Consider the following 13170-nt stretch of genomic DNA (forward strand, 5'->3'; position numbering starts at 1 on the left):
CTGGCTCTCATAGATTTGCATTAAACTCTTGTTATGTAACTTCTCACTTGCAGCTAGTCAGAAGCTACAGGCACAAGATGGCACCAAGTAGAAGAATGTGGGCAGGGGGCTTACATTAAAAGTGCCACTCCAGCAGTACAAACAAAACAAAATGCTGGAGTGGTGCTTTAAGTAGAAAATAGGGTTTGTTTTGTTTACTAGCTACAGCGCCACTTCTGTCAATGGGTCATGTTGGGTATTACAACTCAGCACCCATCAAGTCAAAAAACCTGCAATACTGCAACCCATGTAATGCAGGCTGTGGTAGTTAGGTTTTGGGTTACACATTAGGTTGGTAGTATTACTCTACTAGGGATCCTATAGACAGAGCCATTCTCTGCATATTCAGGTTTTTCCTTTATCTGTATGTTTCCAGGAAGAAGAGTAAAGATGGCCATGAGGAAGCGGAAGAGAGAACTGATCGCCCAGTATGAAGAGGAGTGGTAAGTAGATGAGGTTACATCACTGCAGTCATCACAATCCATACACTTACACCGGCAAGTCATAGTGACCATTACACATCACCACTACACATATTCATACCATTTACAGCACAAAACTAATGTCAGATCCCCATGAGGAGAACACCCATCAGGATGTAAGTGAGTTATGTGTAGCCATAGTACGACCATGTGCATGAGGCCTAATACTATATTATCTACCTCTTCTACCACAGTTCACTGTCTGCCACCCAGGAAGTGGCCAAGAGGAGGAAGACAGAAGATGACATCCCCCAGCCAGAAGAGCGGGCAGCTTTCGCCGCACTCCTTGGTAAGACTCATTGCACATTACAAGGTTTCCAGATATAAAGTATTAGATTATATGACATGTATTTTTATATTAATCTATTTTATGTGTACAATGGTAGAGAAACATGTAGGGAAGTGTTCTCCCTCAGCCTCCTATAATTATACCTAGTATGATACAGCAGACAGGAGCGGTCACTATGTGGTGAACAGTGTCGTGGCTTTGGTTTCACCTCAATAGTGTTGGCATATCTTTAGGACAATTCTTTAGTATCTGATCAGTGGGTGTCGGGGGCCAAATCTCCACCAATCTGATATTGATGAGCTATCCTGACGATAATCCATCATTAATGAAGAACTCTACAACCCCAATAATTTAACATTAATAGCATTAAAAAGGTTTTCATTACAAAGTTCGTAGTGAAATAATTCTATTTTCTCATTTTTGTAGAAGAAGAATACATCAGACGTTTTCTAGCCAGGGACAGCTGTCTTAAGATTTCGGACAAGGTATTATTGTAGTGAAGGATGAGAAGTCATCCAGATTTGAGAAGATCCATCATAGGGAAATAAAGGGCTTATTCTTATGTAATAGTGGCCAGATATTACCAAACATAGGAATATACAGCTATATATGTTCTGTATTATATATACCCTCTAACTCTGCTTCTCCTCCCTCTAGTATCTCCTCGCCATGGTCTTCACTTACTTCAGGAGAGCAGGACTGCGATCTTCAGAATATGGAACCTTCTTCTTTCCAGCTCTGTGAGTCTCTTTTATTATTACACATTTATGTCTATAAATAACTTTATTTTATTGTAAAACCAAAATATCTTTTCTACCACTCATGTAAATACATGATAATTGTATTTGTTGTTATATTTCTGTATTTTCTTCTGAAGTGGATTCTAATTTATTTGGATTCATTTTTCTTCCATCCAGGTTTTTAGCCAACCAGTTTGAAGAAGACGTGCCATATCAACAGGAGATCTACCGCTGGGCCCTCAGATGGACGTGGAGCATGACGAAGGACCGACTTTTACAATTCCGCAATGTTCTTCTCACCAGGATGGGATTTCGGGCTTGGGTGGATCGAGCCACCTGTGATCTGGTTAGCAATATAAACAATAATAATATAAAGCTGATCTGTAAATAGGTATCACAATATAAACAGCATACATAAATAAATCCCTTAGACCTGATGGGGTGGTTGTACTTACTTTGAAAAGCCATGTCAAAATGGTCTTGTAATCCTTATGTTAGGTAGAGCATTTTATGAATGCAGCCATAGCTGGACTCATGAAATGCTTGTTTTAATGTCAAGGGAGAAAACTTTAATAAGTAATTATGCATTCTGCCATGGTTTTTCAGTCATCACATCAATATCATCAGGTCTAAAATATATGCAAATTGAATTATGATTAATGGTGATATATTCCCTTTAAACTCTGATTCTAATCACTTATTTCATTCTAGATCATGGCACAAGACCCTGACCACTGGGCATGGAAGAGAGACAGGAATATCCATCACAGCTGGGCAATTCGTTGGTTCAGGAGGAATAATGCCCTACCCTGCTCTCTCTGTAACATCGTTCCATTGAAGAAGGAGGAAGATGCGAATATCTAATGCATGGAAGAGGAGCTGCTGGACCCACAAGGAGATGAACATGGCTGGAAGGGGAACAGAGCTGCTGGACCTGGAAGGAGAAGAACATGGCTGGAAGAGGAACAGAGCTGCTGGTCCTGCAAGAAGAACAGCTAGAAGACGTGACGGATGAAGAACTGGAGACAGGAGAGAAGTATTCTTAAAGGGAACTTGTCACCCCCAAGGCATTTTTTAACTAAAAGAGCCATCTTGTGCAGCACTAATGCTGCATTCTGTCAAGGTGGCTCTTTTAGTTGGGGTTCCTTTCAACGCTGCAATATCCGTTTTTATAATTTGTCCCTCATACCTGTCTTTTTCACCCGGACACAAACGCCTCCCAGCCATCACTGAATACTCCGTGCGCCAAGGGCCGCCTCCACTTCTTTCATTAACGTCCCTGGCGCCTGCGCTGTAAGTTCCCATCGTGTGATGGGAGTCGAAGGGCAGCGCAAACTGCGCATGCCCGAAAAAAGCTTACAGCTCAGGCGTCGGGGACGTTAATGATGGAACTATATGTATGAAGGACAAATTATAAAAATGGATATTGCAGCATTGAAAGGGACCCCAACTAAAAGAGCCACCTTGACAGAATGCAGCATTAGTGCTGCACAAGATGGCTCTTTTAGTCAAAAACGCCTGGGGGGTGACAGGTTCCCTTTAATAGTCACACACAGAACATGCACATCCCACTGTACACAGACAACATACATACATACATACATACACACACACACACAGATACCCTTCTTAAAAAGTATAATGTTACAGGTTATATATATTAGATTCCTTGATAGGGCGTTGATCCAGGGAACTAGTCTGATTGCCGTATGTGGGGTCAGGAAGGAATTTTTTTCCCCCATGTGGATCTTACTCTTTGCCACATGGGTTTTTTTTTGCCTTCCTCTGGATCAACATGTTAGGGCATGTTAGGTTAGGCTATGGGTTGAACTAGATGGACTTAAAGTCTTCCTTCAACCTTAATAATAACTATGTTACTATGTATTCTTAATAGTCACACACAGAACATGCACATCCCACTATACACAGACAACATACACACAGACACCCCATATGCTGTACACATAGACACACTGTATACTTTACACATAATTGTTATTTTTTCACAGTTGTTATATTTTATAGTGGTAACCTCCCTTAGTATGCCCGGAGGAAGGGCAGTACAGCAGCCATGGTTTCCCTACAGGTTTCCACCACTGGGGGTTTTTCCTGTCCTGAGTGTTGCTGTACGCTCTTTGTGAGTGATGGGAGCTAACCAGCACATATAAAGCATATAATAAACTTCACACTATTTAAACTTTCAACGATGTGTCTGAGTCTTTATTTTATACTTTCATGTGTGGAAAGGACCACCATCAGATCATTACTGCCCCTACTGGTTTATGGGACCTGGTGTTTTATGCTGTTTTCTTTGCGAAGATCTTCTATGTCTTTAAGAAAGTCTGATGCTTGTTCTAGTGCTGATAATGTTTGTATTCTTCCTCCAGGTGAAAACACTTTAAGATTCGCCGGGAATTGTAATGAGAAGCTGATTTTTTTTCTCACTACTGTCCGTGTGCAGTCCGTGCGCCGTGCAGGAGACAGCGCTACAGTAAGTGCTGTCCCCACACGTGGTGCTGAAACCGCCATTCATATCTTCTCTCCAGCAGCGTTCGCTGGAGAGAAGATATGATAAATCCTTTTTTTTATTATTTTCTCGTGTTTAAAATAAAGATCCCTGTCCCCAACCCTCCTGTCCCCATTACAGTCATGAATATGCGTCTCCACCTCCCATAGGGGTGGAGCCACATATTCATCACTGTAATGGGCGACACCACGTGACCGCTAATACAGGAGAAGGTGCGGTGCGCAGAGGACGCTGCGAGGGAGCCGGGTGAGTATTTTAATAACAGCGGGTGGGCGTACAGGGGGTGGGAGGGGGGTGGGGACAGGGATCTTTATTTTAAACACGAGAAAATAAAAAAATGGATTTATCATATCTTCTCTCCAGCGAACGGCGGCTTCAGCACCAGATGCAGGGGACAGCGCTTATCTCTAGCGCTGTCTCCTGCACGCTCCGTGTGGTACCCAGTCGGCACACGGGCGGCACACGTGTGCCGCACGTGTGCCACACTGATGTGCCACATAAACGCATGGGCATACGGACACGGATAATTCCGGAACTGATTTTTCCGGTACCGGAATTATCTGGACGTGTGAGACTGGCCTAAAGGCGCATCTTTTCTTTGTTACTTCCACCGAGTAATCACTGAAAATTAACACTCTATATCCATTTAGCACTGGGGTGGAGAGGATTTTCTGTACCTTTGTAAGATGTCCGCTTTGTCTGCACAGTTCAGGTATTTCACAATACCAGGCCTGGGCTTATAAGCAGAAGAGGTGGTGGTGGTGGGCTATTCTGTGAGCGTGTTTCACTTTCAATGGTGTATTAATGCCCAGAGCTTTTGGTAGGTCTGGTGTGCATATACTTGTAAGCTGGCTACGGGTAATAGATTCTGGTAAACCAATTATCCTAAGATTGATTCTCCGGGATCTATTCTCCAGATCATCAAATGCAGTAAGATCACATCTTTAATATGCATTTAATTACTTTATTTGCTGATATAAATTTATTCAGATAAAAATACAATTCTCTCTCAAAATTGCATCGGCCTGCCTGTGCAGTAGCATCTATCGAATCGCTGGTAGATGCTACTGCGCAGGCGCCGCTGGCGCCATCTTGGTGGAGACAATTTTTTTTCTCTCGAAAACCGCCGGCGCCTGCCTGCTGAATGTGAATTTTTTTTTTCAAAGCATATTATGGTCGTTGTGTAAAATAGGGGGTGACCTGACATAAGCCATCAGTATGAATAGCTAAGAAGAGCACCACATAAAGACCTCCACCACAGACCGCCCTGGAGCACGAGAATCTCATTAATTGAAAACTGAAAATAAAGATTAAACAACAACCACAAGACGGATTTCATCAATCTAGTTATCATTCGGATCAATAGTATGATGCCAACCTGACACTGTCTGTAGGCTCCACAGCACAATCCTGCTGACAGGTTCCCTTTAAACATTTCTTGAAATAATCTGATAATGTGTGCAAACTGTAAAGCGCTGCGGAATATGTTAGCGCTATATAAAAATGAAGGTTACTATTATTATTATTATTATTATTATTATTAAATATCCAAGACTCTTTCTGACTATATTTTTCTTTATTTTTCTTTAAGGGAATGTGTGACATACATTATTTTAAATGACCAATAGAAGGGACAAATACCATCACATCATGACCATTCCAAATATTACCACCACATAATAACCGAATACTACAATACTGATTATTAATAAAAAAAAATTACTGATATTACTGTAAGTGCCATTATACACAGGAGATCTGTATATAGTGTCAGTGTACAGATAATACAGTGATCACTCGTGACATTATGCACAGGAGCTGTGTATATAATGTCAGTGGGCAGGTAATACAGTGATCACTAGTGACAATATGCACAGTAGCTCTGTATATAGTGTCAGTGTACAGGTTATACGATGATCACCGATGACTAGTGTTGAGCATTCCGATACTGCAAGTATCGGGTATCGGCCGATATTCGCGGTATCGGAATTCCGATACCGAGTTCCGATACTTTCAGTGTATTGGAAACCGGAATCGGAAATTCCCATCATGCAAACTCCCGTGTTTTTATGAATCAGCCAATGAGGAATGATTTGAAGTGTGGGCACATCCTGTTCTGCATGGTGGGCATGTAACTACTGGCATGGCTGTGATTGGCTGCTGAAATGATGTCTCGACGCCCTTTAAAAGTCGCCGCCGCCATTTTGCGCTCACTCTGCTGTGAATTCAGTTAGGGACAGGACGCTGTGTTCTGACTGAGGGCCAGTTTAGAGATTGCGATTTGCTTAATTGTGCTTAATCCAGGCTAAATTAGCAACCGCTGTGTGTTCACCTTGCTTTTGCCTTGCAGTGCTGTTCACAGCTGTCTGCAAGGTCTGTGTGTGTGAGTGCAGCTCACTCTGCTGTTTGTCCATAGCCACAGCCGGTTGTGGTCAGCTCAGGGTGCTTCACTACCTCATACTGCTAAATCCTTTTTTTTTGCAATTAGTGCAGCCTGCTGCACATTTTTTCAAATATATCCTATATTAGTGGCTTTCCATCTGTATCCTGCTAGATTGTGGAAAATCACTACATAGGATTAGATAGAGGAGCTTTGTTTGGCATTGCAGCGCCGTTCGCGGCTGTCTGCAAGGTCTTTGTGAGTGCAGCTCACTCTGTAGTCTGTCCGCAGTCACAGCCGGTTGTGTTCAGCTCAGAGTGCGTCACTGCCTCATACTGCTGAATCCATTGTCCTAAATTGCAATTAGTGCAGCCAGCTGCACCTTTTTTCAATAATATCCTATTAGTGTCTTTCCATATGTATCACGCTAGATTGTGGAAAAACACTATATAGGAGGAGCTTTTCTTTGCCTTGCAGCGCCGTTCACGGCTGTCTGCATGGTCTGTGTGTGAGTACTGCACTCACTCTGTAGTGTCTGTTCTGCAAAACAAACCCAAAGTGCACCAAACACTCCACTTTACTGTTGTGTAGGCCACATAAGCACATAATAAAGTCTAGTCCACACTCCATAAAATAAGTGTTTCTTATACCTGTTAGCAGCTGTTCAGGAATAAGCACACTAAGCCGTTAGTACTTTTCTGCCTATCTTTATCACCCAGTCTATCACGATGAAGAAGGCAGGGAGTAAGGCACGTGGGCGTGGACGTGGAGCAGGGAGAGGACGTGGGGATTCTGCGCCCTCTGCGAGCTCCGGTGACTCATCATCCCCCAGTTTCAGCAGGGAGCAGACCTTCATGCGCAGCTTTGTCGGAGCTCGCCGTACCCCGCTGCTGGACGATCAAATTGAAGCCGTTGTCGGATGGATGGCAGCTAACGCATCGACTTCAATTAGTGCCACATCCTCTCAGGCACAGAGCAATGAAGAGCAACCATCTGTCTCTTCACCACCTGCCAAATTGCCCAGGCAGTCAGAGAGCCCAGGACAGGAGCCATCTCTACTTCTGTTCTCTGAATCTCTTGGCTTGGAAACAGGGGGCCAGCCAAGCAGCATTAGAGAATCAGAAGAAGAGGCTGTATGCAGTGATGCCCAACAGCTTTGTCTCTCTGAATTAGAAGAGGCGGGTGGGACAGTGCCTCCGGTTACAACTTCTCAGTACGCATCAGATGATGAGACTCAGGTGCCAGTTTCTGGTGCGTACTGTGCTGCCGAGACTACCCAGGAGAAGCAGTTGGTGGCAGAGGGTAGCGTAGATGATGAGGTCCTCAACCCATCATGGCGTGAGGAACAGGAAAGTAGTGGGAGCAGCTCTGAGGAAGAGATTCCCCGAAAGGCTGGGAGAGGGAGGGGGAAGACTGCGGCGCCTGGAGCCTCCACTTCGGCACCCATTAGGAGCATGCCTCTTCCAAAAGCCAAAGTGGGCACTCCCAAGACTTGCAGTGCCTGGTCCTTTTTTGACACAGTTGCAGATGACATTTGCTTTGTCAAATGCAAGCTGTGTAGTCAGAAAATCAAACGAGGTAGAAATGTCAGCAACCTCAATACCTCAAACATGTGGAAACATGTACAGACCAAGCACGCGGTGGAGTTACAAAAACACACTGAAGACCTTGGGCAACCTACAGCGGCACCTACCACCTCTTCAGCTTGTGTTGTTGCCTCTTCCTCCAGCTCACACACTGCTGGTTTGGCTTCCTCCCAGGATCGCCATGGAAAAACCTCTGGCACTGTTGTCCAGAGACCCAGTGTAATTCCACCCACAGCACCACGTTCCCAGTCATCCTCAAACTCCCTGCCCAGTCTACAGCCATCAGTAGCACAGGTATGGGAGAAAAGGCAGGCATTCTCGGCAAACCACCCACGACCACAGGCTCTGAATGCAGGCATTGCCAAACTTCTGTCACTGGAAATGCTCTCATTCAGGCTGGTGGAGACTGACAGCTTCTGTAACTTGATGGCATTGGCAGTCCCACAATACAATGTGCCCAGCCGCTTTTATTTCAGCAGGCAAGCCGTCCCTGCCCTGCAAAAGCATGTGGAGGCAAACATCAAACATGCACTAATAAACGCCGTTAGTAGCAAAATCCACCTCACCACCGATGCGTGGACCAGTCACCATGGACAGGGACAATACCTTTCCCTCACTGCCCATTGGGTCAATGTTGTGGAGCCGAGTACAGACATGGCGAGTGGCGCTGTACGTGTACTGCCAACACCAAGGATTGCAGGAATCTAGTCTGTGCACATTGACTCCTCCTCATACTCCAGTTCCTCAGAATCATCACTGCAGGAGCCGTCACGGTCTACCTCCACCTTGACCCGTGAACGCTTACCTGTTACAACTGATATGAGCACAGCTGTGGCCAAACGTCAACAGGCCGTACTTAAATTAATTTCTTTGGGGAATCGAAGCCACACAGCGCAGGAGCTCTGGAATGCCATCAATTCTGAGAGCGACAAGTGGTTTGCGCCAGCGAATCTCCAGACAGGCATGGTAGTGTGTGACAATGGCCGAAATCTGGTGGCAGCTCTGGCCCTTGGCAACCTCACTCACATCCCATGTCTGGCACATGTGCTCAATTTGGTTGTGCAGAGTTTTCTGAGGGACTATCCGGATCTTCATGCACTGCTGCACAAGGTCCGCCTTGAGTGTGCTCACTTGCGGCGTTCCAGCACAGCCAGATCGCGCATTGCAAATCTGCAGTGCCGATTCTGTCTTCCGGAACATCGCATCATATGTGACCTCCCCACCAGGTGGAATTCCACGTTACATATGTTGGAGCGGTTGTGTGAGCAGCAGCCAGCAGTAATGGAGTACCAGCTGTATCAGGCGCAAAAAAGTCGCAGTGCGTGCCATTCAGACTTCACAACCACTGAGTGGGCCACTATGAAGGACATCTGCCAGGTTTTGCGGGCCTTTGATGAATCCACGCGGATGGCGAGTGCAGATGATGCACTAGTCAGCATGACTGTCCCCCTTATCTGCCTGCTTGAAAGAACCCTGCATGCACTAAGGGATGAGGTGGTGGAAGAGGTTGAGGATGAGGAGTCAGAAATGCCATCGGCTTCTGGACAGTCTGCGTGACATGGTTCCTCACAAAGGAATCGGCAGGGGACCTTTTGTGAGGAGGATGAGGAGGAGTCAATGGAGGAGGAAGACATCTTTCCAGAGGAGGGAGTTACACAAATCTTCAGTAGTCAGTATGTAGAGCAAGGTTGGGTTGATGCAAGGCAGGCAGACATCACGCCTCAAGCAGGGGGCAGCGTTTCTTGGCCAGTTGGCAGTCTGCAGCACATGGTTGATTTCATGCTGCAGTGCCTGAGAAACGACCACATTCTTACCACGGCTGATTGTTGGGTGTACACCCTCCTCGACAAACGCTACAGGGACAATTTGCAAACCCTCATACCACCGTTGCAGCGGGAGCGTAAAATGCGGCTGTACCAAGACACACTGGTGCAGTCCATCATCTTCTCCAGTCCAATCGAGAGAAGTGCTGCACCTGCTACTGCTAGTGCTTTACAAAGCAGCTCTGTGCTTAGAGACAGTGGAGGAATCTCAGCACAAAGAGGTAGCAGGAGCAGTGGCCCAGCACAAGCCAAGACCAGTCTGTTCCAACAGTGGCAAAGTTTTGTGTGCCCGCCACAAATGTCTACACCATCACTGACGGTGACGGATGCAGTCAGCAGGAGGCCACATTTCCGTCAGATGGTGACAGACTACATGTCTTGTACTCTCAGCGTACTCCTAGACGGCTCTTCCCCCTTCAAGTTTTGGGTCTCTAAGCTGGATACATGGCCAGAGCTTAGCCAGTATGCATTGGAGGTGCTGGCTTGCCCTGCTGCCACTGTATTATCGGAACGCGTCTTTAGTGCTGCAGTTGGTGTACTAACAGACCGTCGCATGCGACTATCATCCGATAACGTTGACCAGCTTACTTTTTTGAAAATGAACAAGGCCTGGATCTCACAGGAATTTGCCACTCCTCTTACCGATTAAATAATTGGTTGCCAACACTATCCAGGTCTCCAGCTGTGTTCATGTTTCAACCACCTGAACTTTAATCCCTGGGCTCCAACACCGCCAGTTGCTGCCCAGAAGTGCCAGCTGCACAGACAACACATGACACAGTGTTATTGGGTTTCAGTAACGTCCGCTGATCCCCTGCTGTGTATCCGGCCCCCCAGGCGTCTGTAACTGAAAGAGCCACCTTGTGTAGCACAAATGCTGCACAAGGAACAGGTGGCTCCTTTAGTTCTGCTTCTTGCACATGCTGCACTTAACACTTATAAAATATGTGTCCCCTCATACCATGAAACCGTCCCGTAGGTGGGACTTTCCTTTGCTTTGAGACGTAGCACAGCTGACATTTATACCCCCATGGTGCCGAGCGCCGCCTCCTCAGCGTTGTTTGCATCTGTCCCAGAGCCTGTGCTGTTATGTTTAACCTTGGGCATGCACAGTTAGCGCAGCCCATCTTCTGCCATCATTTGATGTCATGCTGACTGTGCCTGTGCAGGCGCGCTGCCAGAGATCACGCCCCACAGTGTCTTCTGATTTTGTCACACTGTGGGGATGGGATTCCTGGGCATGCACAGTGCATATCTTCGCCTCTCCCTCTTCTCCCTCCGCCTTCTACAGACAGTGTGGTGTCAGCTGATCCCAATTCACATGCCATGGCCGTGACGCCGCACACTCTGAAGAAGGCGGATGGAGAGTAGTGAGAGGCGAAGATATGCACTGCGCATGCCCAGGAATCCCAGCCCTGCAGTGGGACTAAATTAGAAGACCCTGAGAGGCGGTTTCTCGGGCAGTGCGGCCGCACAGGCACAGTTAGCATGACACCAAATGATGTTGGAAGACGGGCAACGCTCACTGCGCATGGCCAGGGTTTAACATAACAGCGCGGGCTCCGTGACAGAGTCAAGCAACGCTGATGAGGTGGCGCCCGGCCCCATGGGGGTGTGAATGCCGGCTGTGCTCTGTCTCATCACGACGGAAAGTACCACCTGTGGGACGGTATCACGGTATCAGGGAACACATTTTATAAGTGTTTAGTTCACCATGTGCAAGGAGCATAATTAAAAGAACCACCTTGTCCTTGTGCACCATTAGCGCTGCACAAGTTGGCTCTTTCAGTTGCTAACGCATGGGGGGTTAAAGGTTCACTTTCAACTTGATCCAAGTAGGCCTCGGCCTACACTCAGCTCCTCCTGCTGTCCCTGGGCTCTAACACCGCTAGTTTGTGCCTGGAAGTGCTGGCTGCACAGTTAACACTTGCTGAGGCTCTTGGATATATTGATAAAATTTGGAAAATCAAAGACTCAAATACTCCCCTAGCTTGTTTATTTCATAGAATTGTATCCACTCCAATAATATACTTAGCTCTTCTTGTAGTCAAAAAACGCATACTTCGATATTGGCTAAAAGAAGACGTGCCTCAAGTGTCTGAAATGAGAAATACTCTAAAAACTCTAGTGGTATATGTAAAATTAGACTTAGAGAGACACAACGAAAAGTCAACAAATTATTCCACAAATGGAGATCCTTTATGGACATAAATGTTTCTAAATTTGGTTTCAATTTGGTACCTGATGACCAAGCCACTTTTTACAATTCTTTCCACTGTCATTTTATGAAGTTATAGCTCTGGAACACTTTCATGTATCCCACTGATTCTGAGATTGTTTCTTCATGACATATTGTACTTCATGTTAGTGGTAAAATCTCTTCGAATTAACTTGCTTTTATTTATGAAAAAAACGGAAATGTTGCAATTTTCAAACTTTTAATTTTTGTACACTTAAATCAGAGAGTTATGTCAAAATAGTTAATAAATAACATTTCCCACATGTCTACTTTACATCAGCACAATTTTGGAAACATATATTTTTTGTTAGGATCTTATAAGGGTTAAAATCCAGCTGACACCACAATGCTGAGCCACTGCTTCCGTATGTGTCCATATTTTTGCACATACTGTTTGGTACTGTGTGCCCTCTAATATTCCTCCTATTATTGCACTCAAAGTATGATATCAACAAAAGCGCCCCACAGACCCTAAGATACCACCACAGGGAATTCCTCCACAGTACCCTACACACACACAGTATGATGACCCTACTGTACCCCACCCCACAACTCACCCAGAAAAGTATGATGACCCCTACATCATATGATCGCCCAACTGTGACCCTCACACAACCATACATACAGTATAATGCACTGCAGGGTCCTCAACACTGTATAATGCGCCACATGATCCTTACAGTGTAATACACCCCATAGTCCTCTGTATATGATAATGCACCCCAAGCTGTATATAGGATAATGCATCCCATAGTCCTCTGTGTAGTATAATGCATCCCATAGTCTATACAGCATAATGCACCCCATAGTCATCTATACAGTATAATACACCCCATAGTCCTCTGTATAGTATAGTGCACCCCAAGCTCTATATAGGATAATGCATCCCATAGTCATCTATACAGTATAATGCACTCCATAGTCAATGCAACATAATGTAATACCTTGTCCATACAGCATAATGCATCCCATAGTTTATACAGTATAATGCATCCATAGTCCTCTGTATAGTATAATGCACCCCATTGTCCTCTGTATAGTATAATGCACCCCATAGTCCATACA

General features: G+C 45.5%; 1 protein-coding gene across 1 annotated transcript; it reads left to right on the forward strand.

Moving 5' to 3' along the window:
• Nucleotides 1–429: 429 nt before the first annotated feature.
• Nucleotides 430–2414, forward strand: LOC138674566 (speedy protein 1-B-like). The gene is made up of 6 exons (XM_069762388.1): nucleotides 430–482; nucleotides 716–810; nucleotides 1237–1295; nucleotides 1468–1550; nucleotides 1728–1896; nucleotides 2262–2414. The coding sequence occupies exons 1-6, from the start codon at nucleotides 430–432 to the stop codon at nucleotides 2412–2414; spliced, it is 612 nt and encodes a 203-aa protein (XP_069618489.1).
• The last annotated feature ends 10756 nt before the right edge of the window (nucleotides 2415–13170 follow it).

The sequence above is a fragment of the Ranitomeya imitator genome, chromosome 4 (genome assembly GCF_032444005.1).
Source record: "Ranitomeya imitator isolate aRanImi1 chromosome 4, aRanImi1.pri, whole genome shotgun sequence".
Lineage (NCBI taxonomy): Eukaryota > Metazoa > Chordata > Amphibia > Anura > Dendrobatidae > Ranitomeya > Ranitomeya imitator.

Excerpts from the sequence above, each read along its gene's own strand:
- LOC138674566 (XM_069762388.1), top strand. The coding sequence starts at position 430 with ATGGCCATGAGGAAGCGGAAGAGAGAACTGATCGCCCAGTATGAAGAG. Across the intron at positions 1,296-1,467 it reads GTCTTAAGATTTCGGACAAG|TATCTCCTCGCCATGGTCTT; the intron begins GTATTATTGTAG and ends TCCTCCCTCTAG. Across the intron at positions 1,551-1,727 it reads ACCTTCTTCTTTCCAGCTCT|GTTTTTAGCCAACCAGTTTG; the intron begins GTGAGTCTCTTT and ends TCTTCCATCCAG.